General features: G+C 38.1%; 1 protein-coding gene across 1 annotated transcript; it reads left to right on the top strand.

The window, feature by feature from the left end:
* Positions 1 to 25,885, top strand: LOC135107135 (serine/threonine-protein kinase SMG1-like). The gene is made up of 25 exons (XM_064016845.1): positions 1 to 148; positions 1,053 to 1,319; positions 1,727 to 1,833; positions 2,281 to 2,447; positions 2,539 to 2,659; positions 3,247 to 3,381; positions 4,029 to 4,199; positions 4,945 to 5,040; positions 5,181 to 5,185; positions 5,898 to 6,063; positions 6,372 to 6,512; positions 6,909 to 7,109; positions 8,370 to 8,495; positions 8,585 to 8,701; positions 9,397 to 9,612; positions 10,241 to 10,459; positions 10,580 to 10,750; positions 12,352 to 12,506; positions 13,488 to 13,696; positions 14,253 to 14,506; positions 15,091 to 15,255; positions 15,549 to 15,703; positions 15,983 to 16,154; positions 17,020 to 24,069; positions 25,075 to 25,885. Exons 2-25 carry the CDS (start codon positions 1,076 to 1,078, stop codon positions 25,150 to 25,152), a joined length of 10,641 nt encoding a protein of 3,546 aa, XP_063872915.1. The 5' UTR covers positions 1 to 148; positions 1,053 to 1,075; the 3' UTR covers positions 25,153 to 25,885.
* Positions 25,886 to 26,196: the final 311 nt, after the last annotated feature.

The following is a 26,196-nucleotide window of genomic DNA, read 5'->3' as shown; positions in this document are numbered from 1 at the left end:
CACCGTTACAAAGCCAGCCACGGCCACCCAGACCAAGACCAAGAGGCACAATAACAATGTTTTCTGAGGCAGTAGTGAAGTGTCTGTCTTTAATTATGGATTAATGAAATGCAGCCTTCGATTGTACGCTTATCTTATGCATGCAGAGGTCAGTCAAGAAAATGTCCTGTGTTTATTCTACTAGACTGATGTAGAGCATGGTTGTAATTTATTGGGGCGAAGGAAGCGTCGCCCTCTTTGCGTCATAGACCCTAGCTTATCACTATTTTTTTTTTTTCAGTGTGCTCACATTATTCGTTCCTGCTAATAGTGCATGTATGTAATCCAAAGGGAACATAGGTGTGTATAAGGAACCTACCCACCCCTCATCCCATAACTTGTAAGCCAGTCAGCCATGTAATGAAAGTAAATTCTAAGCAATAGCCGATTACTCTACTGGGCGTGTTGTGTGAAACTCTCATGTTCATGGACAAGTAAAAGTTCATGTAACACAACGTTAGCGTTTAAGCTGGGGGGTTTTCCACGTGTCTTTAATCATCTACTGAAGACTTTTGACATTTTGCCGAGAATACCTTGTTTTTAATCATTGGTTGTGCAGCTTTCGTTCTATATGTTGTGTTAAACTAAATGGCTATTGACTCGTGCATCCTTCGTCCTCAGACTGCAGAAAAAATAAATAAATTGCCTATCTTGGGAGATATATCAGTGACAAGGTGAGGAAGAGGTGTAACCTCGGCATGAAAGCAAGGTGTGTGCAGAGGACTGCTTCATGGTGAAGGGTTTAGACAGCTTCCCAGCCACTCTCCATCCTAATCTATCTGCATGTGTTTCCCTAACTTTTGTGATTTGATTATATTAATCATAACCATACATATTTAGGTTATGTATGGTATATAATTCTAACAATCATTGTAAATTCTGATATTCAAGAATACTCCTCTACACTATAGTAAGCAGTGTGGTGTGTGTGTTTTACTAAAAAGATGTATTAGTGTTAACCATAATGCAGCATTCTATTTGAAAATATTTTTAATTATTTTTTTTTATTTCAGACTAAGTGTATGTTGTATGAGAGATGGTTGGAGGACCAGGAGGAGATAGAGAAGATGGAGGAATTGGGGGAAGAATTCATCGAGAATATAGAGGAGGAGGAGGAGGAGGGAGAGGAAGTGGGCGTTACCGTCGTGGCCTGCCACACCACCGCCCCATCCCTCCAGGAGAGCGGCGAGGTGGGGTGGAGCAAGGACTTCCTCCAGAGGATGAGGCTCAAAAGGTCCACGCAGAAAAAGTGGATCTAATGAAACACCGGCCTCATAAAGGTGACATTGGTACACCGTTAGAACTCTAATCTTTATTAAGGACCCATTTGTTACTGGATATTGCAACAATTGACACTCCATGACCAGCATGTGTTTCTAGGAGTCATTCTTCAACATAAAGGAGTGCTACTTTCCCCATTCTGTCATGCACAAAACACATGTTGCCATTTGCCAATCAAAATGGTTTAGAAATACTAATTATGATACCCTTTTTAATATTCTATTTTGATCTTATTATCTTATTAAGCAGAGACTTTAATTGTAATTTTAGAATAAATTCTTATCCCTTTCTTGTATTGCCAGAGAACATGTGAGCATCAGTCATATTTTTCATGCCCATCCAATATTTCTAATTCCTCAAGCTAGTTTATATTGTGATATTCCAATTTATCCTTGTTTATGTGCAGATGTCAATAGAGGGTTCATTGAAGACTCAAGAATCTCCAAACAGCTGCGGAGACTGGCCCGGGAGGATGACTCAGAGCGTTACTTGGCTCAAGTTCAGCAGCTTCAGGTTAGTACCAAATTTTCATCATGTATGATCAAAGGATTTCAGGGCATAATAAACACTGTAACCTGTAGGATTAAAATGTATGTTGCTAGGCCAAACATTACACTCTTCACACATACAATGCCACAATGCACATAGTTGCAGCCCAGCTCCTTTGTGAGGCCTATGTGCCTTTGTACATGAGGATAGGCCAGCTTTTCCTGGACTCTGTTTCCCTTTTGTGTTACTTTTGTGCCTCAGTAGAACTAAAGACTATCCACAAACTTCTTGTTTTATTTATGGACTTATAACATTGCCAAGTGAGTTTCTGGATATCATTACGTAACCCAGACTAATTGAGAAAGAGAGGAGAGTGGTGTCTAAGTTGTATAAAAATACCAATCTGTTCACAAAAGTGATAGGTTGACTCACAGAAGGCAATCTAAACCATGGCCTGATCTACACTTGCAGGAATCAATAATGCTTAATGAAAATGTCAAGTATGTCCGCCGAAATGCAGACCACATTCTGGAATCGCTGTTTGAAATCCTCCACGCTGCTCCCTCACCACCTTGCCGCTGGGAAATTACGAAATGCATTGGGCGTGTTGGGCATGTCATGGAGGGAGACATAAAGAGGTAAGCTGTATTAAATGTTCTCAAAATATATCCTTGATTTCATACATAGATACATATCTATTTTGTATGCAATATTTTCAATTGATTTTAGGTTCGTGGATGCAACCTTGGATCGACTTGAGATATGGAAAGCTCCTGAAATGAAGGTGCTGGTGCTGAGATGCATCCTGGAAATGTTGCAGCTAGACTCTGATAAATCACAGCTTGACCAGGTCTGTTGCATATTTTGTTTTGAGAATAGTATCCTTTTGCAATGTTTGTAATTTATTTACCAGTATATCTTGTTGTGACATGAAATGGTAATGCAATCTGAATTAATCAGAGTATGAAGTCCTGCTTTATATACCAGATTTTACCTTCCTTTCCATCAGTGGGTTTTACTAAATGGTTTCTTGCAATGTAATATTCTTGTATGTTCAGACACTGAAATGTTGTATTATAATAATTTTTTGGTATTTTTGGGCATTGTACATTATGATAGCTTTGGTGATAAATGTGGCTGCATGATTTCTTCATTACTGGCACTTTTCTTTACTGTTTATATAAAACATGACTATCATTAGCTACAATATAACATCTTTGAAGTTGTATATGATGTCATGAAGGCACAAGTCTACTAAATATAATGTAAATCATTTTGAAATCTATGTAATTGGGTTGATTTAAGTTGCAGTTAAGTTTGTGCTTTGTTATCTACTTTTGAATTATCTATTTATTGTCAGTATAGTAGATGTTGATGTTTTGATTTGATTTGTATTGTGCAGTATTTGTATTAACAGTTTTGATTTGTATTGTGCAGGTTGGAGAAAAAATAGTGGAGGGTTTGCAAGTTATATTAGAAGGAACTGAAACACCTGAAGTTATGGTTGCTACAGTTGATGTTCTAAGGGAGTTGAATTTAACTCACAGTCATGTTCTCAATAACTACTTCCAGGTAAGTGAGTCACTGAAACACAAACTGAAGAAACACTGTATATACAGTATGAGTATGGTCTAACATCATCTTTCTTTACTGATAGATTGCTTGTTTACTTGCAAAGCTGATCTGTTCCCCTATATTTGACCTGTGATGCTTTCTTTAAATAAAAGACATATATGGTTATGGAGTATGATAATTAATTAGTCTTAAGTAGTTATATTGTCCACTTCATGACAGAAAGTTTGGGTCACTCTTTTTTGCAATATTTTCTTCTCATGAAATGTATATACCTAAAATAAGGCACTTGTACTACCTCATGTGATTTCTCTCATCATTGAATTCTACTCATAAAAGAGAGTTTTTTCTTACTTTATCAACAATGTATCTTAAACTGTGCATAGACATTAAAACTCTCTCTCTCTCTCTCTCTCTCTCTCTCTCTCTCTCTCTCTCTCTCTCTCTCTCTCTCTCTCTCTCTCTCTCTCTCTCTCTCTCTCTCTCTCTCTCTCTCTCTCTCTCTCTCTCTCTCTCTCTCTCTCTCTCTCTCTCTCTCTCTCTCTCTCTCTCTCTCTCTCTCTCTCTCTCTCTCTCTCTCTCTCTCTCTCTCTCTCTCTCTCTCTCTCTCTCTCTCTCTCTCTCTCTCTCTCTCTCTCTCTCCCCAGGATGTAGTGGATATATTAGTTGGCTGGCATATTGACCATCATCAGTCTCCAGAAGTGATGAAGTATGTGTCTCTGGCTCTGCAAAGTTTTACTCCACTGTGGCAGATCAACGTCTCCATTGCAACAACTCTTCTCTCCCAGTTTGTTGAAGATATGGAAGATTATTGTGAGGTAATTTGGTATTCTTAGAACTGCTTTGTAACTCACTGAACATGGATCCATGAACCTTTATTTTCTTCCATTGGTGTTGCATGTGATTTGGGAGGTTCTGATGATATGACCAGTCAGATCGCAAATGCAACAAATGGGTCTATATTACAGAACTATCGATAAAGGAACCTGAAAGAGAAAACAGCATACAAAGAACATGATTTCATATTAATTAAACCTATAAAACATGCTTAACACTCACCAGTGCATGGCTAATGCATCAGGGAGGGTAACTCGCTCACCAGTCTTGTGCCTCTTAACTATTTCTACTTTCTTTACAAGTGTAATTAGTAATCTAGCTCACTTAGCCTTACTGCTAGAACTCACACCAGAACTCATTGGCCACTTGGGAGGCATAGCTAGCACCTGAGAGGCAAAATAAGGTACAATCTATACACCACATGGTTAGTCACACACACACAACACCACACCAAAGACAGTGATTGAAAGAACATGCCAGCAATAACACTGTAATATATCCAAGCACTGACGAGTCACTTAAAGTACTGTACTGTATTATAAATATGCTTGCAAGCAAAATGATGATAGAGCAAGCACCAGGAATTCATAAATCAAGTATTTTAGTTTTGTCTGAGCATCATGGTTTTTTTATGCTCCAACTCAACTGCAGATCAATAATTTACCTTTGAATTTGCAATTCCGCATACCATAGTGATACAATACCTCACGTCTGCGTCTTTTTCAGGACTTAGATCGAGGCATGTCTGGTCGTTCATCACCAGATGAAGAAACCAGTGACTCTTCCTGCAGTTTGTGCAAAGAAGGTTGCAGCATTTATCAGGTATTGTATACTGTATAATTAAAGTAATGCATTTTGATCATTCAAGTTCAGAGATGATTTAATTATTTTTTTGAATAGACTGAAATTTATGGTAGTGAATGTATAATTCCTTATGTTGAGATTTATTTTTAATCCATTAGAAACAGTGAGTGTGTATAAGATTGAAGTTATTAATGTGTTTTTCTATACCATTAACTAAAAGTTCATAGAGGAGAGGCATCAAATATACAAATAGATAGTGGAAGTACTTTAGGTGCATGGCTGGAAGGGATTGCTTGGTTAGATGAAGATGTATGTGTTGCATTAGAATTTGCTTCAGCACTTACTGAAAGCACAGATTCCTTATTCAGCACTTACTGAAAATACAGATTCCTTAATACAATGAAGCAGGAGTGATCTGATGACCAAAAAGGATTATGGATCTGTTTATTAATCTTCTCAAACTCTGAAATCATCATATAGATATAGAAGAATGTGCATATATGTTGATTATTGTGTGTGTGTGTGTGTGTGTGTGTGTGTGTGTGTGTGTGTGTGTGTGTGGTTTGATGTGCCTTTTGTATTGTAGGTCTCAAGTGTTTCATCATACATTTTTGTAGTTTGTAATGTGTTATATATCATTCTCTCTCTCTCTCTCTCTCTCTCTCTCTCTCTCTCTCTCTCTCTCTCTCTCTCTCTCTCTCTCTCTCTCTCTCTCTCTCTCTCTCTCTCTCTCTCTCTCTCTCTCTCTCTCTCTCTTATTTATTTTTAAGATGATTTTAAGTTTTATCTTATATGCCGAAATATGTGGTAATGGTTATGTGCAGGATCATGTTTTATTTCTTATTACAAACCCACTTTTTCTTTATTATTTTCAGTGTCTTCACTACTGTTCTTCGATGTCTTGAGCCACAGATAACTCCTGTAGTAAGTCCTGTCTTGTCTCCAAAATTTTTAGTGGATGCTCTTGGGAAGATGATAGCTGGAGCTGCAAAAATATTGCAGCATCATTGGGAAGAAGCCTTGATTGATGCACTTAACCAGGTGAGGCCTATAGTGAAAGAAAACTTGTTCTTTCTGGATTTTATTTTATATGTAGTGAAAGTCCTAAATGTTATGTTACATCTTATCACATTCAAATATTTGTTGATACATGTAAATGAAAATGTTCAGAGTTAGAGAATATAGTATTTGTCTGCAGGATCATTATGTACATACTAGCTGCTAGTATTACAACAGAATGAAACAGATTTGCAGTGATAAGTAAATGGCATGTAGCTTCGAAGTCATTGACTGAAATAAAATCAATTTCTTATCATAAATGAAAAGTGCAACATTTCTTGATATTTCAGGTGTGCCTGGTACTGATTCCCTATTGCCAAAGTATATCAGATCTACAGAGTCACTTTTGCCATGTGGTGGATATACAGCAGAATCTTGTAGAGCACTATGGCTTTACAACAGTGCTGTCTTACCTCACATTACTCACCCAGGTAAGTTCTTAAGAGACATTAGGGGTTTGCTTATTGTTATTTCTTGAAATTTTACTACTACTTTATTTCTACATAGAAGAGAAAATGTGTATTGCATTACATTCACCTGCTTAGAAGAGAAAGTGTGTTGTAATACATTCAGCTGCTTGATTCTGTTGCTTGAAATGAATGTAGAGAAGAGATTTTAGTGATACTGATGGTATTTTATGGAGCTGAATCATTGAACATAGGAGCTGAAGAAGAAACATTATGGTGGATGTGGGATACCTGAGAAACAAACGTGGAATAGCATGTTTGGATCAAGTCACAGATTGGGAAGTGTGAGTGAGAACTGATTTTAGAAGACTCATCAAATATGTTTATAAGTTCATCTCTAAGCATATCCATACTTTTCAGATGTTGAAACAAATTGGGAGTAGCTTGCCTATAGAGTTTATTCAGAAAATATTGGAAAGAGACTCACCTTTACGCAAGTTACGTGTTTCCCCACATCAATCAGTGTGGAAGGCTACCCTTGGAGTCTACCATGCTGTACTTGCCCTCAAGAATGTGCCTTTGTTGCAGGAAGCATACAACTATATTCTTGCTGACATTCAGGTAGTGTTTCTCATTATGTTAGAGAAAATGCAATGGTCTTTAATGATGTTTTAGGAAATATTGATCTTTCAGTTTTGTTCATGAGTATGACAATACCACACACAAATATCTGTAGTATATTGATTTCTGAAGTTTCATTATAACTGTACATTACTGTATATTTCCATTATTTGATGTGCACTTAAATTAATTTAAAAGAGAGGTAATTATAGAGTGAAAACATAAACAGACAAGTCACATCTGTGATATTACTGCATGACAGGACTGACGTAGCCCAGGTGAGGCAGAACCCAGTGATGTTGTGTTCTCTGCCATGGTGTTTCTCATTCTCATGCTCTCACCAGTGTAACTTGTTTTTACAATTTCTCTCTCTCTCTCTCTCTCTCTCTCTCTCTCTCTCTCTCTCTCTCTCTCTCTCTCTCTCTCTCTCTCTCTCTCTCTCTCTCTCTCTCTCTCTCTCTCTCTCTCTCTCTCTCTCTCTCTCTCTCTCTCTCTCTCTCTCTCTCTCTCTCTCTCTCATAAACAAGATAAAAAGAGAGAGAGAGGGGTGAAATTGGTTGAAGGAGTGAGAAATATATCATCTGTTAACTGGTAACTGCTGCCTCATGATGTGTAGCTCTCCATCTTTTCTACATGCTGTCCTTCAATGGTGCTAGAAAATTCTTGCTTCCTGGTATTATCTGTGAAGAAGGCATTTATTCTACGCATTCCTGTATTCTTGTCTCCCACACATAGACATACCTTGCTCTGTGTGCCTATTTTATTGACAATGAAACACCATGTCATTCTGCATTTTTTTTCTCAAACTGTTTATTGTTTTGTAATCATTTGCTGAAATCTGTGACAATTTTTAATGCTTGTAACTTGTTAATCAGCTTTTTATGGCTGTTTCTCTTCAAGGTTGTGTAAGAGTTTTTCTTAGTTCGGTGGTGACTGTCACCTCTCCAGTATCAATAGGTGTACATTTCTCACTTCAGAAACTGTGATTCCTTAGGATAAAATCTAAGGTACCACTTGTATAGTAATATGGATTTTTCTTGCCCAAGTATATGCTTAGATTTTATAATGAACATTACAGCTTGACAGACCTGATTCTGCTGCAATAATGCAGCAGAAAATGGGAAGTGTTAGTAATTACTGGATAAAGTTGATGTAGTCATGCTAGTTAATTGTCTTACTCAAAAAAGTTCACTCCATTTTTTCTTTATTCTCTCTTGATGATAATGTTGTAAAATGCATTAATTTATTTATATTTTTCAGCTTCTTCATCATACCCTGGTACCAAATACTAAGGATTTTACCACATCTACAGTATTAGAAGGTGTTTCTTACAAGGAAAATGAAGCAATCATTCTTCTGATGTACTATATGACAGTCTTGGCAGAGGTAAGTTATCATCAGTTTTAAGCATGATTCATATTAGAATATTTAAAAGACATGAAGAATGATAACATGATTCAACAATTTCCCAACAGGTTGCAAATACCAGGAACTCAATCATAACAATGTGGGTCTTAAATCCTCCCCTAGTGGATCTCCTGGCTACTCATCTCACTCCAGCCAGCCCTCATCTTGCACTGCACTACCCAGAGGTGAGTGTAGGACAAAAGAATCTAATCCTCAATAAACTATGAACCTTTGTCATTTAATATTGATGAAAAATAGATAGTATTTTCTTGCAATAAATTTCCAGGATTATGATTAAAATGTTTTTGTCCTTTATTCTGATTTACAAATGGAGATCTTTCATTTGGAAACATATTTCAACAGTTGCTATAACTATCTATGGCTACCATCAGAAGGAGGAGAGCAGAATTTATGACAGGTTCAGAGTCTCTCTCTCTCTCTCTCTCTCTCTCTCTCTCTCTCTCTCTCTCTCTCTCTCTCTCTCTCTCTCTCTCTCTCTCTCTCTCTCTCTCTCTCTCTCTCTCTCTCTCTCTCTCTCTCTCTCTCTCTCTCTCTCTCTCTCTCTCTCTCTCTCTCTCTCTCTCTCTCTCTAAAAGTAGTTACAGAATATTGCCTTACTTTGATTTTTCAGAATTTGCAAGATATTTACACACTTCATGTATCTGTTTATATTGTATATATGCTTGCTGTTTGTGACATTGTGTCCCAGCATCAGGTATGATATCTTTCTTGTGTTTCATGACATCTGGGCTTGAGATTTATATTTTCAGGAATGTGTCTAATCTTATAAGATATTAGTCTAGAAAATAAATTATTGTTTTTTATTCATAAAAATATAGAGAAATTGAAGTTCTTATAGTTTCCATAATATCTGTTTCAGGTTCAACACACCATCTTGTATCTTCTACACTCCCACTGTGCCAAGCATTTTCACTACATCAGCTCGAGCACTCTTGTTGTTGGAGCCTCAGCATCATTTGTGCCTCCCAGTGTATCACCAGCTTTCTCTGGCGGCTCTCCAGGAAGCTTCTCTGGGTCTTCTTCCAGTGAAAATTTTGCCACCATATTGTCAACTCTCACTGCTGTATTTCATCAGGTAATTTATTATTTATTTAGTAAAATACTTGTATTTATTTATTTATTTGCATTACTAGGCACACCTGGTGGGACCCATTGATATATGGACCTAGTTAGAGTGCAGGACACTGTAGGAAGCAGTCTACACCTGCTGTGGTCTCAGGATTGGAGTAGGTGTGGAGTAAAGAATAGTCTTATTATGAAGGGTTAGGATAAACCAGTGTATTCTATGGAGCTGTGCAATGGATGTATGTCGCCAGATGTGCTGTGCCTGGATTCTTGGGGTGCGGTACAATGGTCCATGAGATTATCCTTTTCTGCCGTGGACTGATAGGGCTAAGAGTATGAATGATGTGTATATGAGTGTATGGTGCCTTGTTTGCATCACAATGTGTGGGATTGACAGCTTGATATATAGATAAATAAATAGTTTATGTTTCACTTTTTACTTATTTTTATGAAATGTGTGGGGATGTTTGTTGATATCACAGAGACTTTTAAAGCTTTTGTTCATTCAGTATATTAATGATGGTCAGGAAAATTGGTGTATGTATATTAGATAGGTCTAGTTATTTATGTAAATATTTTTTATTAATGCATTTATTTATCCATTAATTTGTTCATACAGTTTGCATTTATGTTTTCAGAGGCATGTAACTGGAGCCAACATTCTTCAGTTGTGTCTAGAATGGGCTACAGATGTGGTACAAAGTGGTGAGACCTCATTGCCCCAGCTGGTGAAGATCAAACTTTTCTCCTCAATGGTGGATGCCATAATACAGACTGGGTACCACCATTTCACCTCAGTGACCATTGCAGTGGCATCTTTCCTATCAACATTTTTTTCTTTATTGGCACCTAGCCAGGTTTGTGGTGTTTATTTTTGGTCATGGTAATTTGAACTAAGACTATTGATTTCAAATAATGGTCTCTTAGCATTTTGTGACAAAATATTTTTGTTGAGAGATGTAATACCTTTTCAACAGTTGCAGAAATTGGATGAAGTGATAAATTTGTGCCTCCATCACATCAGCCATAAAGACAATAAGATACGAGGTATATATCTTGACTTGCTAGCCAAGATTCCCCTCAGCTCCATATCTCATGCTCTCTGCACTGCTAACCTGTGTGAGGATAGCGAGTATACAGCAAATAAGGTATGTCAAATCTTATTTATTATTTGTATGCATTTTTTTTCTATTGTTAATTCTGTTCATTCGTGGCTGGAGATGAGAATGTTTGAGTTTTTATTGTTGTTTATTTCTATAAAAGAAATCATTGGAAGGAAGTACAGTAGTTAACAAAATAACATTAATGCCGAGTTCATTTGTGTGTGTTTTATCCTGCCACCATGAAGGCTGGACATGATATTAGTGTTTATTTTGTTGTTAAAGAGAGGTCCCGTTATATGAGCATCTGTTACTTGAAAAACTGATGATACTAGATGTGTAAATTAGGGACTATTTTCTTTACGTGAGCACAAAAATCCGATGATACGTGCTTCAGTCTGAGGTGAGTAAAGTTACAAAGTTTAAAATGTGCGCCTTCCTGCACCCTACTGCTAACACATTTAGGCTGTATGGTGATGTATGATGATTCAGATGTGCAGAGATGAGTTTGTGAGCACTGGAAGAAAACCAGGCACCCCTCCCCTCTCCCTCACCTATCATTCATTTTCCAGCAAGTCCTCTTTTAAACTCAACTCAGTGCCTCTCAGATTCCCACTCTCATGGTCTTACTGATTGTTATTATAGTTGTACTGTATCATCATTTTGCTTGCAAGCATATTTACAATACAGTACAAGTACAGTGTATAGTGCTTTAAGTGATTAATTGGTGCTAGGATGTGTTACGGTGTTACTGCTGGCATGTTCTTTCATTTGCTGTCTTTGGTGTTGTGTTGTATATGTGACTGACCTTGTGGTGTATAGATTGTGCCTTATTTTGCCTCTCAAGTGCTAACTATGCCTCTGATGTGAGTCCTAGCAGTAGGGCTAAATGAGCTAGAGTACCAATACCACTCACAAAGAAGGTAGAAATTGTTAAGAGGCACAAGACTGGTGAGTTACCCTCCTGACTCTTTAGGTGTGCATTGGTGAGTGCTATGCACATTTTATATGTTCAATTAATGTGAAATCGTGTTTTTTTGTATGCTGTTTTCTCTTTCAGGTTGCTTTATTGACAATTATGTAATGTAAGCATGTTTGTTGCATTTGGAATCATATGTTTCAACTTGAGAATTTTCCTTTTGGTTACGGACTTAACTCCTTTTCTGCCATTAGTTACATGTTTCATGATACAAGAATTTGCTTTATGAGCTATTCAAATAGAACCTAACTGCTCATATCATTGGGAAATCCCTGTACTGCCTGCAGAAGACTGATGTCTCTGTCAAAAGATATAATATGAAGGCATACCATTAAAGGAGAGAATTTTCACTATCAAAGTAAATCAGTTGCTTATTGTTCCCAAAGTGTGTAGTAACATGTATGGAATATTGGGATTGTAGGGTCTTCTTGCTTCCTTTACCTGACTGATGTACTTAAATATCAAATACTAAACAGTGATGATATGACATTTTTTAATTCTTTTCTTTTATATATTTTATGAGACATCAATGCATGTGTTACTGTTGTTCACCACTTAGATTTGTCTTAGTTTTCATGATAAAGAAATTTTCTTCATACTTAAATGTAACCTTCCTAGATTTGTTGTACTTGAAGTAGATACATCAAAGAAATATGCATTTTATCCCCAGAATGATCAGTCATCAAGTGTGGAAATTGGTAGTCTTGACTCAACCTCAGTCAGGAGTCTTGAAAGACATTTTGTACTGCGTTTAACTTCAGGACAACTGCCCTCCAATGCTTTCCACACATTGATGGACTTCATTCTTCATGTGACCCAACCTAAGTAAGTATAGGAACATGCAATGGTTTTTAAAAGGAGAGGAGCTTCACATTGTTTATCTTGAACTATGTATCAGCAGTTATTCTGTGTACTATATGATGCTTTTTCCTGAGAATCCCCATGAAGGGGATAGCCTTGATAGGGCCTTTTTAACAAAGTAGAAATGTAAAGGAAAGCAAGTTTTAAGATGGATGTTTTTAATAATACATTTTTTTCCTTTTTTACTGTCGTTTGTTCCTTCTTTTCTTTTTTATTTGTTTGTTTATTACTATAATTTTTTTAATGTATTTCCCTGTTATTTAGACCTTTGTATTGATTTATGTATTTTGTATAATAATGATGCATACTTTTCTGCAGGAGTTCACTATTATTAATTTTTACTTTTGCAGGCCAAAATATTTAAAGCTTGGTTTCATATGCTATATGGTCACCACTCCATTCATTTGGATACTACTTTCATTCTATTCTCCAGCCTCTTACAGATCAGAAAATATATACCAGTCCTATCAATGAAAAATATTGACAATATATTTCAGAAAAGTAATAGGTGTCACAGAACACTTCATGTGAACAAAACAAAAGCAACATTTTGTGAAGAATAACAAAAACTTTGTTAGCTTACTGTGCTTATAAATGTGTACAATTCATACAAGTTTATTTTAGATTTCTGAATTTTTGCTTTATTTATGTGTATGTAGGTTTTTGTAGGGCGTTTATCTGGAGATCATTCCATACTGGATTAGCATATCTTGGTTAGGGGAACATACTTGATGTGTCTTGTTGATGCTGATATAAACAAATATTGTTGTGCATAGCATCTCCAATTTTAGTAATTTCTTCTCCATATTTACACCTCTTTAATATCCCTCATTTCATAGCTAATGTAATTGTTTATTTAAGCAACATTGATAAGGAAACATGATTTAAAGCATTTAGAAAACAGCTTTCTTTGGTGAATAATAACATTTATGCCTAAATTTTCAGAGGTGAAAATTGGCAGGATGATCTTTTTGCTATGTGTCAAAGAGTAGACAGAATGGCAAAGGCAGAAGACTGGAGTCTTCCTGTGTTGGCATCACACTTACGTTCACTACTTTGGAAGTGGTTAGCATGGGAACCAGCACAACACTGTATTGCCAATAAATTGAGGACAACATTAGGCAAGCCTCAAGACACATTTACAAATATTGAAGGTAAGATCTATTGTAAAGAATAGTAAACTGTTGCCATTTTATTATTATTATTATTATTATTATTATTATTATTATTATTATTATTATTATTATTATTATTATTATTATTATTATTATAGATTTACATGTTACTGCATATTTAGTAAATTATTTATATTAATGAATTGTATAAATATTGCCAGTATTGTCCCCTAATGCTGTTACTTGCATTCATTTTTTTTTTAAGACTGGTAGTGGATTTTCATATTTCTATTAATAAGTAGGTTATCTTTATGTTTCTCTCAGATGTCTTGGTCATTTACCATTGCCTCTTGAACACACATATTCCTTTATTCTTTTTGAGTTTTCACCTCACTGACACACTATGAAGTTCTTGTCAGTATTTTTTACCAGGCTTAGCAAAGAAACTTGTTTTTCATGATGATCTGTAAGTAACATTGAATAAAAATGAAAATTATACTGGACCATAGAGTTATAAGTCTATGAATCTAAAATGCTGCTCATTTCATTGATACCATTCATAGATAATTTTTCATATTCCTTTTCTTTTCATCAGGAGTTATCAAAAGAAGAGCTAAGGAGGTTCGGGAATGTGGTCAGGACTTAGATAAGCACCACAATGTTGGCAGTGCTGAAGAGGATAAACCAGGCAGCAAAAGCAGTAATGAGAGTGGTAAAAGTGACAGTGAAAGCAATGTAAAGGTACACTCTTTGGCTGTAATGCTGCTGGTGGAATTCGTGGAGAGCCTTGAGAAAGCCATGTTTAATGCCAGTGATGGCTGTGCTGTGGCAGTCTCGCCTCCTAATAAGGCGAGTTTCCTGTGTGTGTGTGTGTGTGTACTGTAAAATGTACTTCATGTTCTTGTGGATAGTGGGGTTGGCTGATTTTCTCTCTCTCTCTCTATATATATATATATGGTCCATTTACTTCTCTTTCTATTTATTTTTAAAGTTAGATACTGTAATTTAAAAAGATAATTGTACATCAGTAATTTTTTTTATCTGTTTGTGTGTGTGTGTGTGTGTGTGTGTGTATGAATGAGAAACAGCTTAGATGCTGATGTGCTCCAAGAGAAAAAAGATGATACATATCAGTGTCATACTAGTGGAAACTGAAAAATACATTAAGTTAAGAAATATCTCATTTTCTAATCTGGTGATCTGTAGCTTGGTGTTTGTAAAACCCAAAAGCTTGAAAGATGTGTAAAGAGTGCATTAGCCATGTTACCAAGCAACTTACTCCTATTTCTAAAACTGTTTTGCTTTTTTTTTTTTTTTGACCCTGAATCTCTCTGCCCTCTCATAGCAAAAAAAAGGATTATGATTTTAATATTGATAAGGCTCATCTTTTGCTAGTCTTCATATTCACAACAGATTAATTGCTTTCCTTGCAGAGTGTTAGAGTGTTTTTCCGAACCAATCGCCAAACTTGCACAGAGTGGCTGAGTCGCATACGTGCTGCTGTCATAATAGTTGCTCTCAACTGTGGACGTCCTGAAGTGGCTGTGAGACACTCCTATAAACTCCTTCAGGAACTTAAGGATAACAACAACACACAGGTAAGAACAATAAGTATTTCATTTAGGTGTATATGAACTATGCTAAGGATGGCATTGCATATGGTTTACTGTTTAGAAGATATGTATGAAAATTTCTCACAAAGTATAAATTTTTTATTTATTCATGTACACAATAGATAAATGTGGGATTTTTTTTTTAGGAGTAAAATATCTTTGAGATCTTTATATGCATAGCAGATTCCTTTGCAAATTTCTTTGTTTGCATTTGAAGAGTATGTAATGTCCATATTATAAACTAGCAATTTGGGCGGTGGTTTTGATTATTTTGACAGGGAAGTGATTTTGAGCGAGCTGTTTGCTACTGTGCTCGAGCCTTGGTGGCAGAGGGGAGTGACGAGGGTGTGACGGGCCTCTACTACTGGTGCAGAGATCATGTGGGACGACGCTTTGGATGGCTCAAGCCAGCTATCTATAGTGCTGGCCATAAGTGAGTCTCTCTCTCTCTCTCTCTCTCTCTCTCTCTCTCTCTCTCTCTCTCTCTCTCTCTCTCTCTCTCTCTCTCTCTCTCTCTCTCTCTCTCTCTCTCTCTCTCTCTCTCTCTCTCTCTCTCTCTCTCTCTCTCTTATCATCATCATCATCATCATCATCCTTGTATTAATGGTTAGGGAATTATTTTCTATTTTGATACTGCATAAGTTCTGATGTGCAAATACAACAGAAGACAGACTATTGAATTTAACCTGGCTTATATGATGATTATTTCCAGATATGAAAAATCACTCCGAGGCTACATGCAGTTCATAGAGGGTAAAGATGAAATGGAAGATTCAGAGAAGGAGAAAAAACTTGAAGTGGAATCTGAGTCTGCAAATGTTACTCTCAACCAGGCAGATACCAAGCAGTGGGATTCCCTTATTCAGGAATTCATACATTCTCAGGTATATGAATACTATTATATATGCGTAGTACACACATATGTACACACACTTGTTTCATTTTTTCACTACATTATTATCCAATACCTTGACCACAAATGATTTTCCACAGCTGTTTTACTTTCTTTTAGATTCTAGAGATCAGAGATGCCTCTCCCTCATATAGCACATCAATAACTCAGTACTTCTGTCACACTTATATCATCTTCCTGGGTGATCTTTTTAGGGAGACTGGTCATTATGTCTAGAAAAGATACAAGAGTACATACATACATGCAAAGATGGAAGACATTTTTCTTCTTGTTTGATAAATCCTCTATGTTCTACTCAAACTAAACACTTTATATGCATGAAAAGAATTGTTATGTAGTCATCAGTATTAACTGTTTTTAAGTCCTTGATTTTCATGATCTTTGATTTTATTTGACAATGCCCTTAGCCACTTCACTCTGGATGCTTATAAAACACACATTGCTCATATGCAGCGTAGGCCTGGGAGTGGTAACTTATGGAATTTCTAACACTATAACTCTCTCTCTCTCTCTCTCTCTCTCTCTCTCTCTCTCTCTCTCTCTCTCTCTCTCTCTCTCTCTCTCTCTCTCTCTCTCTCTCTCTCTCTCTCTCTCTCTCTCTCTCTCTCTCTCTCTCTCTCTCTCTCTCTCTCTCTCTCTCTCTCTCTCTTTTTTCTTTCCTATCATGTATATAGCAAAATATTGGAAACTTTAGAGCACAGTTGTAGTGTTTATTCATATAATAAGTTTTGTAATACATTATTGTTCTTTTGTATTCATGTATGTATATATCTGTATGATGAAAGGTATTCTGTATTTATCACTAAATTCATTAATATTATCTTTCTTTGATATAGGTTGCTGATTGCTATTCCAAACTCAGTCAGTGGGCAGAGCTACAGAAATGGATGCAACACATACATAATCAGAAAGACTCTGAAGGAACAGGGTTACATTCTGGTCTCCTCAACAACTATAAAAATCTTGCTCATGTTCAGGCTTTAGGTCATTTTGATAATGGAGACCTTGCTGGAGTTACTGCAAGCTTGAGTCATTCAGTGGATTTAGTGGATTGGTCCAAGGGTCATAACTGGATCTTGTGGAAGAGGTTTCAAGACATGAATGTAGTGTTACTTCATTCTTTGACATCAGTAGTATGTCAACAGCCATTCCCATCAAGGGATTCATTGATAAAGATTGTAGGGGATTGTCAGGGGGAAGTTGAGTGGTTACTGCAGTTGTCCACATTATCTTCACATTCAGGGATGCACCTCCATCTTCTCTTATTTCATCAAGTCCTTCAAGAATTGCAGAGTGTACTGAATGAAACCAAGTGTGGAGTTGGGCGTCTGCAGGAAGGATGGGAGCACACAAATATATTAAGTCTTCCTGCAGATCTTATTCCTCATGTGTCTCGATGGGCTAAGCTTATAGCAAGAATGAACATCAACATCACACCAACTTCAATTGTAAAGTTAGATCTTTTAGCAGCTAAACAGGCTCGTAAGCAAGAGAATCTAGAATTAGCAGAGAGAATCATTCAACTCTTACCGGGAAATGTTAGTTCTAGTTTGTCTGAAGCAGTGTTGGAAATGACACCTGGTTCTGAATATAATACATTGCAGGCAAAACTCCACAGAGAAGCAGCAAAAATCTTAGCTTGCAAAGGACATATTGTTGAAGGATGTAAAGTGCTCTCAGGAGCTGTGGAAGGCTTGAATCCTAGTCTAGCAACCCTGGCAGCCACAGACCTTACTCTCCTCAACCTACCTCCTAATGAAACTGGTCATCTCTGTGCTCGTTCCATCATTACCACTTACAAGTGGTGGTCTCAGGATGAACGAAGGCAACTCATGATAACTAATGATTCAGCTAGCACTCCTCCCTGGATGGAGAAACTCCTCACTGTTTATGAAACAATGAAGACATATGCACCAGAAGAATTGCAACCTTTGGCTGAAGTAAGCCACCCTATGCTGCCAACTTTAGAAAACAAAATGGGTAACATCCTTACCTTAGCTGCTACTCAGTGTCCTACATTACCAAAAGTTTGGTTCCACATTGCTTCATGGTGTTTCCGATGGGGGAGAAGAATACTGGAAGACACTGACAACAGTGATAGTCAGATTTCAGAAGCTGATCAGAAACGAGTAAAAGAAATTCTCTCTGCTGGATTTGGAGAAGAAGCATCAGATATTCAGGTCAAAGTTGAAGAAATGTGTACCTTGCTTAGAAACTGGAAACCAGGACAAGGTACAGATGACGAAGATGAGCTCCTCAAACTAGAGGAAGTTCAGGGTACATATCAAGTTGGAGCTCACATAATTTCTCTTCTGCAGTCTTGGGGCTTACCCAATAATATGATAACAAATGTTAGTTCACAGCTGGGTGAAGTTCATCAGGCCATACAAGAAAGGCATTATACTGTTCTGATTGCAGCTGCTAGGGCATACTTCAGGTTTTTAAAGATAAGTCATGGGACTTCTGTCAGTCAGATGGATCAGTGCACCATTGCTACTCTGCGTCTGCTACGCCTTATGGTGAAACATGCCTCTGAGCTTCGAGATGTTCTTGAGAAAGGTCTCTCAGAAACACCTACTCAGCCATGGAAAACCATAATTCCACAGTTGTTTGCGCGCTTGAACCACCCTGAATCTTATGTACGGGGTAGCATATCAGAATTGTTATGTCGTCTTGCAGCAGATTTTCCTCATCTTATTGTGTTTCCATCTGTTGTTGGATCTGCAGGAGGAAATGTTGCAGGAAACCAAGCATCACTAACAGACATGTTGGCCAAATACCTTCACAAGGGACAGCAAAGGAGAAAAATGAAGCAGGCACTTGGAGATGAGGAAGATGAAGATGAGGAAGAAGAGGAAGATGAAGAGTATGATCAAGTAGAAGAAGAAGAGGAGGAGGAAGATGATGAATTAATTTCAGAATTAACAGAAGAGCAGGAAAGAAAAAATTTGATGCGGGATTGCTTTTCTGCTTTAGTTGACACCCTAACTAAACAGATTGGATCAAGCATTAGTGAGGTACAGATGCTCGTTCATGAGTTGAGGCGTATTACAGTTCTGTGGGATGAACTCTGGTTGGGAACCTTGTCGCAGCATCATACAGACATGTCAAGGAAATGTCATCAGTTAACAGCTGAAATAGCTCGTCTCAACAATAATTCTTCACTCACACAGCCAGAAAAACTTCAGCTCATCAAAAAGAAATATGACATTATTTTTAAACCTTTGTTATTTGTATTAGATCAACTGGCAGACATAACCTCAGCTCCACCAGAGACTCCTCATGAATGTCATTTCCATGATACTTATGGATCTCAAATCTCTTCTGCTCTGAGCAATTTAAGGGAACCAGAAAGTTACTTTGATCCTCAGTCAGCACTGTCAGGATTGCGACAGTTACACCAGATGTTGCAACAGAGAGCTCATCGCAGAACTTCAGCCTCACTTAAGATGGTAGATGTGTCTCCTAAATTGGCCAATTTGAGCAACACACTGATTGCTATGCCAGGTGTTGCATCTGCATCTCAACAAGTTGTAACATTGGCTTCAGTTGATGGCCATATTTCTATACTTCCTACCAAAACTAAACCCAAGAAGCTTAGTTTTCAAGGATCTGATGGCAAGAAATACACTTACCTTTTTAAGGGACTTGAAGATTTACATTTAGATGAAAGGATCATGCAGTTCTTGGAGATAGTAAATACAATGCTTGCAAAAAATCAGAGAGGTAAGAATTGTGTATATCGTGCCCGCTCTTACTCTGTGGTACCTCTTGGACCTCGATCTGGCCTCATTCAGTGGGTTGGGAGTGCTACTCCTCTGTTTGGTCTGTACAAGAGATGGCAGCAGCGAGAGGCACATGCTATGTTACTGAAAACTCATTCATCAACTGTATCAATACACCCTCAAGTTCCTCCTCAGGTGCCCCGCCCCTCTGAGCTCTACTATGGCAAACTTACTCCACGGTTAAGAGAAGCTGGCGTAAGCCTAGACACCCGTAAGGAGTGGCCACTAGGCATCATGAGAGATGTGTTGAAAGATCTCATAAGAGAAACTCCATCAAATTTGCTGTCTAGAGAACTATGGATGTGTAGTGTCAGTGCTGGAAACTGGTGGAGTATGACACAAACTTATGCCATATCAACTGCTGTCATGTCTATGATTGGCTATATCATTGGTCTTGGAGATCGACATTTAGATAATGTTTTAGTGAATCTGACATCAGGAGAAGTTGTTCACATAGATTACAATGTATGCTTTGAGAAAGGCAAAAATCTTCGAGTCCCAGAAAAAGTTCCCTACAGAATGACTCAGAATATTGAAGCCGCACTTGGGGTCACAGGAACTGAGGGGATCTTCAGAAGTGCCTGTGAGCAGGTACTGCGAACAATGCGCAGAGGAAGGGAGACTCTCTTAACCCTTCTGGAAGCCTTCATATATGATCCTTTGGTTGACTGGACTCCAGACAGTGAATCAGGTTATGCTGGTGCAGTGTATGGTGGAGATCAGGCACTAGTTTCAGGAGCAAGACAAAGTCGACAGCAACTTGAGCGGGGTCTTACTCTGAGCATGTTTGCTGTCAGAATGGCAGAAATGAAAGCTGACTGGTTGGCAAACAAAATGGAGGTGCTGGATGCCATTCCTGAGGTAGAATTGCGCCTCAGGGAGTGGCTTAAGTCCCATGAGGCACTTGCTGGAGCAGAGACAAATTTGCAGGATGGTCATCATTTGATGGCTCTACTCAAAGAAGCTGAAGCAAATCCTCAGCATGTTCTGTATGGGCTTCGTTCACGCTATGAGGAATTTTCCAGGGTTAAAAAATCTGTCAGTCATGCAAAAGATTTGGCTAATGCTCGTCTTGCAGAAATAAAACAGTGGCATGGCCTTTATTTGACAGCTGCTCGTGTCTTTGAGAGTGGACAGGCAAGAGAGTGGCGTGCCAAAGTCAACTCCATAGGTGCCCTGCAGACTAGTGTTGCACCTGTCATTGAATTCTTGTCTAAAGCTGGTCAGAGTCAACTAGCGACTCAATGTGAACACACTGAAGTTGAATTGGGAAGAGTAATTAGCCAAGTACAAGGTGTTTTGAGCAACAGCTTGGACCTCTTGATCAAATATGAAAGTGTATGGGTGAACTATCCAGCTGATCATCTAACAACACATAGACTTTCACAACAATTAATGTGGCTTATGTCTCTTCTCCAGGATTTCTCCCTAAATAATGTTCAAATGCTGATCACTAAGAGTCACACTGAAGCACCAGATGCTGCAGCTATGACCCATGTGTGTAATGTTGATATGGAGCTTCACAACAAGGCTCTACAGATCAGCTCCCAGAGCCAGAAAGTTTATGAAAGAATGAGAGGCGAGGGTCTAAATGATAGAGTAGTTGTAGTGAATGCTGTCCAAGAAACATCACTTGCTATATCATCCCTCATAACTGACCATGGAATATCAGGAGTGGCAGCCATGACTTGTGCTCTTCTTAATTCCCTCACACAACTTACTAGTGCTAGATTACGAGCAGACAAAACAGCTGCAGGCACTGGAGAAGGCTTGGTGGATTTGACAGTAGGAGGCTTATGGTGGTTAAGGGAAAGCATGGTAACTCTTGGTGGAATGGTGGAATTAGTAACCCTCTTGACCACCCATTCACCACCAACATATCCACAAGAGACACCTGTAATACAAGCAATATCTGCCCTTCATGATGTATTTGCTTCTCTTCATGAGCTTGTATTGAACACCAGTGGAATTATCATTGTAGAAGGTGTTAGGCTCTTTTGGAGGGGAGAACCTTCTGTGGTTAGTCTTGCCACAGAACTCCAAGCTGTAGTAACTAATGCTCCCACTCCACTTAGTGCTCTGTGTCAGCAACTCACCACACATCTCCGCCTCATGATACTCATGATGCCTCCTCGCCATGAGAATGCCCTTCAAGAGGCAACAATGCTTCACCAACAACTGATTGAAGTAATTGAAAGAATCACTGCCCGTGAAAATAATAGTGCTTCCTCTAGTGGTGATATGAATCAGGGCCAGATGCTGCTGATGGGTTTTCACTTACTGTTTGAGAGTGTGGAGACTCAGTTAGATCAGCTTATGGATGCCATTAGCCATGCTCCACTACCTCAGCCTTGGCCCAGGGTAGATACAGCAAGGGAAGCTGCTGAAATAATGGCTCCCCTGCAGGATCCAGCACTGCGTCAGGTGCTACGAACCCTCCTCCGTGTGAAGAAGGTTCAGACTATTGTTGACTTTTTCACTACAGCTTACCAGTCTTCTCCCTCATTTAAGAAGACAGAGTCAACCAGCAACAGAACCAGGAGTAATCAGTTTGATGAGGAACGACTTCAGAAAATTGTTCGCCGTTATGCAAGTGACTGTGTTTCTCTTCTGCTCCTTGGTCTTCCTTCTCATCTTGCCACACATCTCCTCCTCCTTCATTGTCAGAAACTTGGCATTAATGTAACAGGTTACATAGAAGCAAGAGATGTTGGCACAGAAGGCCGAGTGAGTCTGGAAGGAGTAGTACAGGAAGCATTAGAATGTTGCATGACTCGTCATGCATTGGATCCAGCTCTTCCTACTTCAGCTGCATCAACCTTGACACATCACTTAAATGCAGTACGAAAAAAACTCCTTCTTCGCCACTGGGAAGGCGAAGCAGAAGGCCTGCGGACAACGCATCAGAGAGTGACAGATCAGCACCTTGCTCACCAGTGGTGGTATGAAGACATCCTCAAGCAGCGTGTTGTGGCTCCTCCTGTTCAGCCAACACGAGGCTCTATACTGGGTGATTTAAGAAGTAATGTCAGCAAGCTTCTAGCACTCCACCAAAATGTATCAGAGTTGAGAGAAAAGTACACAAACTTCACTGGAAATGTTGAACAGCGTCTGAAATGGGCAGCAGGCTCCAACCCATCAATAGCTAAAGCCTTGGAGGAATTCAGTAATGGTGTAGAAATTGCCTTAAATGGAGTTGTTGAATTGCTACAGAAAAGTGAGGAAGTTGCATCTATTTGTAATGCTGTGTTACATTATGAGGCTCTTCGTACTCACACAGTTGATGCTGTTTCATGGGATACCAGCTTTACCTCAGTACTCAACAGTTGCCAAGAGAGCTGTATGTTGTTAGAACGGTATCATTCAAGCATCAGTTCCCAAGAAGAAACATTAGTCTCCCTGTGCCCCTTACCTGCTGATGTCAATAGCAAGTGGATTCAGCATGCCTCATCTGCTGTTTCTGATCATATAGAACTTTTAACCAAGGTTGTTGGTGATCATAGTTCAGAACTGAAGAAATCTGTTGACCGTGTCCGATCATCAGTTGTAGGATTACGCATTCATCTTACTACTCATCATAAATTCATGTCAGATATCAGAGCTCTTCTGAAGAGTATGGCAAAGTTTGAGGTGGAGGGTGGGTTAGTTGGAATTGAGGATTACCTTTCTTTGTATCGTACATACTCTGAGACAATATCAGGACTCATTAGACAGATGCTTCATGATCCACTGACTGCTGAGAAAGTAGCAGCATATCTAGAAAAACTGAGGGAGGTTACTTCTCAGACAGAAACTATATATGACTTGTTAGTAGAATTTGGTACTCAGTGTGTTGTTGAGGAGAGTCATGAAGAAAGTGAAGGTCAAAAGGAGGGAAATGGGGAGCCCCGAAGACCACCACTGTTGCGCCAGTCAAGTGTTATAATGTCTCCAGCTAGAACTTCAACCCCAGATGCCAAGACCAAAGTCAAAAGACACCCCTTAACAGGAAAAGTGGTTCAGGAGCACAATGCCTATGCCTTGAATGTCTGGCGCCGTGTCAAGGTTAAGCTGGAGGGACGAGATTTTGATCCAGCAAGAAGGGCCACGGTTCAAGAACAGGTGAGGATCCTTAGCTTTAGAAACACCAATGACATTAGTGAATCATTTCACCTCCAGAGAGTTGGCACTGATGTGTGAAAATATTTGTTTTAAGTTAATTATTTAGAATGAAGCCCCAAAACAGTAGACCTTTGACAGTCCTTGTCATCTCTTACCATTAGAAACTGCATATGCTCTGAATTACAATTATCTTATTGCCATACCTTTTAATTATGTCTGCAGTTGTCACTTGAAATTGCACAATCTTGTTTTTTAAAGCTTGTCATGTAACATTTCTGAAATGTACTTTGCTTTTTTACTGTGGTTAATGGATGTTGTAGATGCAAAAGAAAGGCTATCTTCAAATCGGAAAGTAGGATAATAGCGTATGAGAGAAAAGGCATTGAAAGAGTGAGAGGACAGGTGCATGCTGTTGTGTAAGGAGAAAAGCAAGTAAGGTCTCTTCTACTATGGCCATCAAACAGGCATCTAAAATAGATTAGATGATTAGTTGTAAGCTAAGAGTATTACATCTGGCCTAGCTTACATCTTTCTGTGTCATGTTAATTGAAAGTCCTGAAGAATTTTCCTTGCCCATCCTCGAGATCTTGCCTGCCAAAAGTGAGTTATCTTATGTGTGTAAATGATTTGATCTTTTGATAATGTAAAAACTTACAAACACACCCTTTCTCTTTTCTAAATCCACCTCTAGAAATCATTGGGCTTATATAAAACACCTTATAATTCAGTACTTTATTAACTGTAAAATGTGGCTTATTTTATAATTGTGTTATTTCAGGATGTGGTGTGAATGAGTGTGAATTTGATAGTTTTGTGCCTTGTCTTGGCAACCCCCTTTTTTGAGAGAGAGAGAGAGAGAGAGAGAGAGAGAGAGAGAGAGAGAGAGAGAGAGAGAGAGAGAGAGAGAGAGAGAGAGAGAGAGCCTGCCTTGGTATATGTATGTATGCATGATGTTATTTCAGATGTTTATTGTCTGTGTTTAATGCTGCATTAATTATTTTTCAGGTTGACTACACCATTAAAGAAGCAACAAATTTAGAAAACTTAGCCACTCTGTATGAGGGCTGGACCCCTTGGGTATAGTCTTGAGGCTGTGATGCATAGAGAGGTCAAGTTCAGCACAATAGTGTGACATCTCAGTTTTGTTCATTGATACTTTCATAGTGTTTTATTTTGTCATATATAAACATATACTGTGCACCATTGCTTTATATGACCAATAACAATAAAATGTAATGTTGATGATGATGTGTAATGCCATTCATTAAGTCAAGTTTACCAGAAAATAACCTGTGCATGAAAAAAGCTCAGGAGCAAACTATTGTAGTGTACAAAGGAGTGGCAATATATAACTGTTAAGTGTACTGTGGTAAAATGTGTATTTATACTTTTTTGTTGTTTTATCATTCATTGGTAATTCTGGATTTTCATATTTTTCTGATGGCTTCCCGTCCTTATGTGATGGGAAGAAACACAAATGACAAGGGTTAACAACATACATGATTAACTAGATGGATGTGCAGGTAGATAAAAAGATGAATTCATAATGTTAAGTGGATATAGTGTAGATTTATTTATTTATTTATTTTATTTGTTATATATTTTTTTTTATTTCATGGATATTAAATGACTGCTGCCTAATAATACACATAGACATGTAAATGCTGTAGGTTGTTCAGACTGCAATAAATTGTCTTACTATTTTTTGTGATATACTTTATAAACTACTTGATTATAATTGTGACCATAGCAGTGAATGTTTATTATAATTGCTGAGCTTTCTGTTCGTCTTTATATACATTAAAAACCTAAACATGGAAGAGAATTTAAATCTTCACTAAAAAAAAAAAAAAGCAGACATTCTGGGTTAGTGGTTTTGGTACCTGGTTTTGATACCTGGGAGAGTAGATGAGGGAGCCTTCACCTCTACAGGCCTGATTGGTTTTAGAGTAATGGATATCGCTACTCCTGAGTGTTAGCTATTCCTCGTGGACCGAGAAACACAGTATGGAAACACTTGTTACATGAAGTCAAGAGTTACACTGCCAAGACAACACCAACGCAAACAATCACAACTGATTTTTTTTTTTTTATTTCCAGAAAATTAAGTGAATTAATCAAATAACC

Source organism: Scylla paramamosain, chromosome 14, assembly GCF_035594125.1.
Source record: "Scylla paramamosain isolate STU-SP2022 chromosome 14, ASM3559412v1, whole genome shotgun sequence".
In the NCBI taxonomy this organism is placed as follows: Eukaryota; Metazoa; Arthropoda; class Malacostraca; order Decapoda; family Portunidae; genus Scylla; species Scylla paramamosain.
Note: the sequence above shows the minus strand (reverse complement) of the source record. Positions and strands in the feature narration are given on the sequence as shown.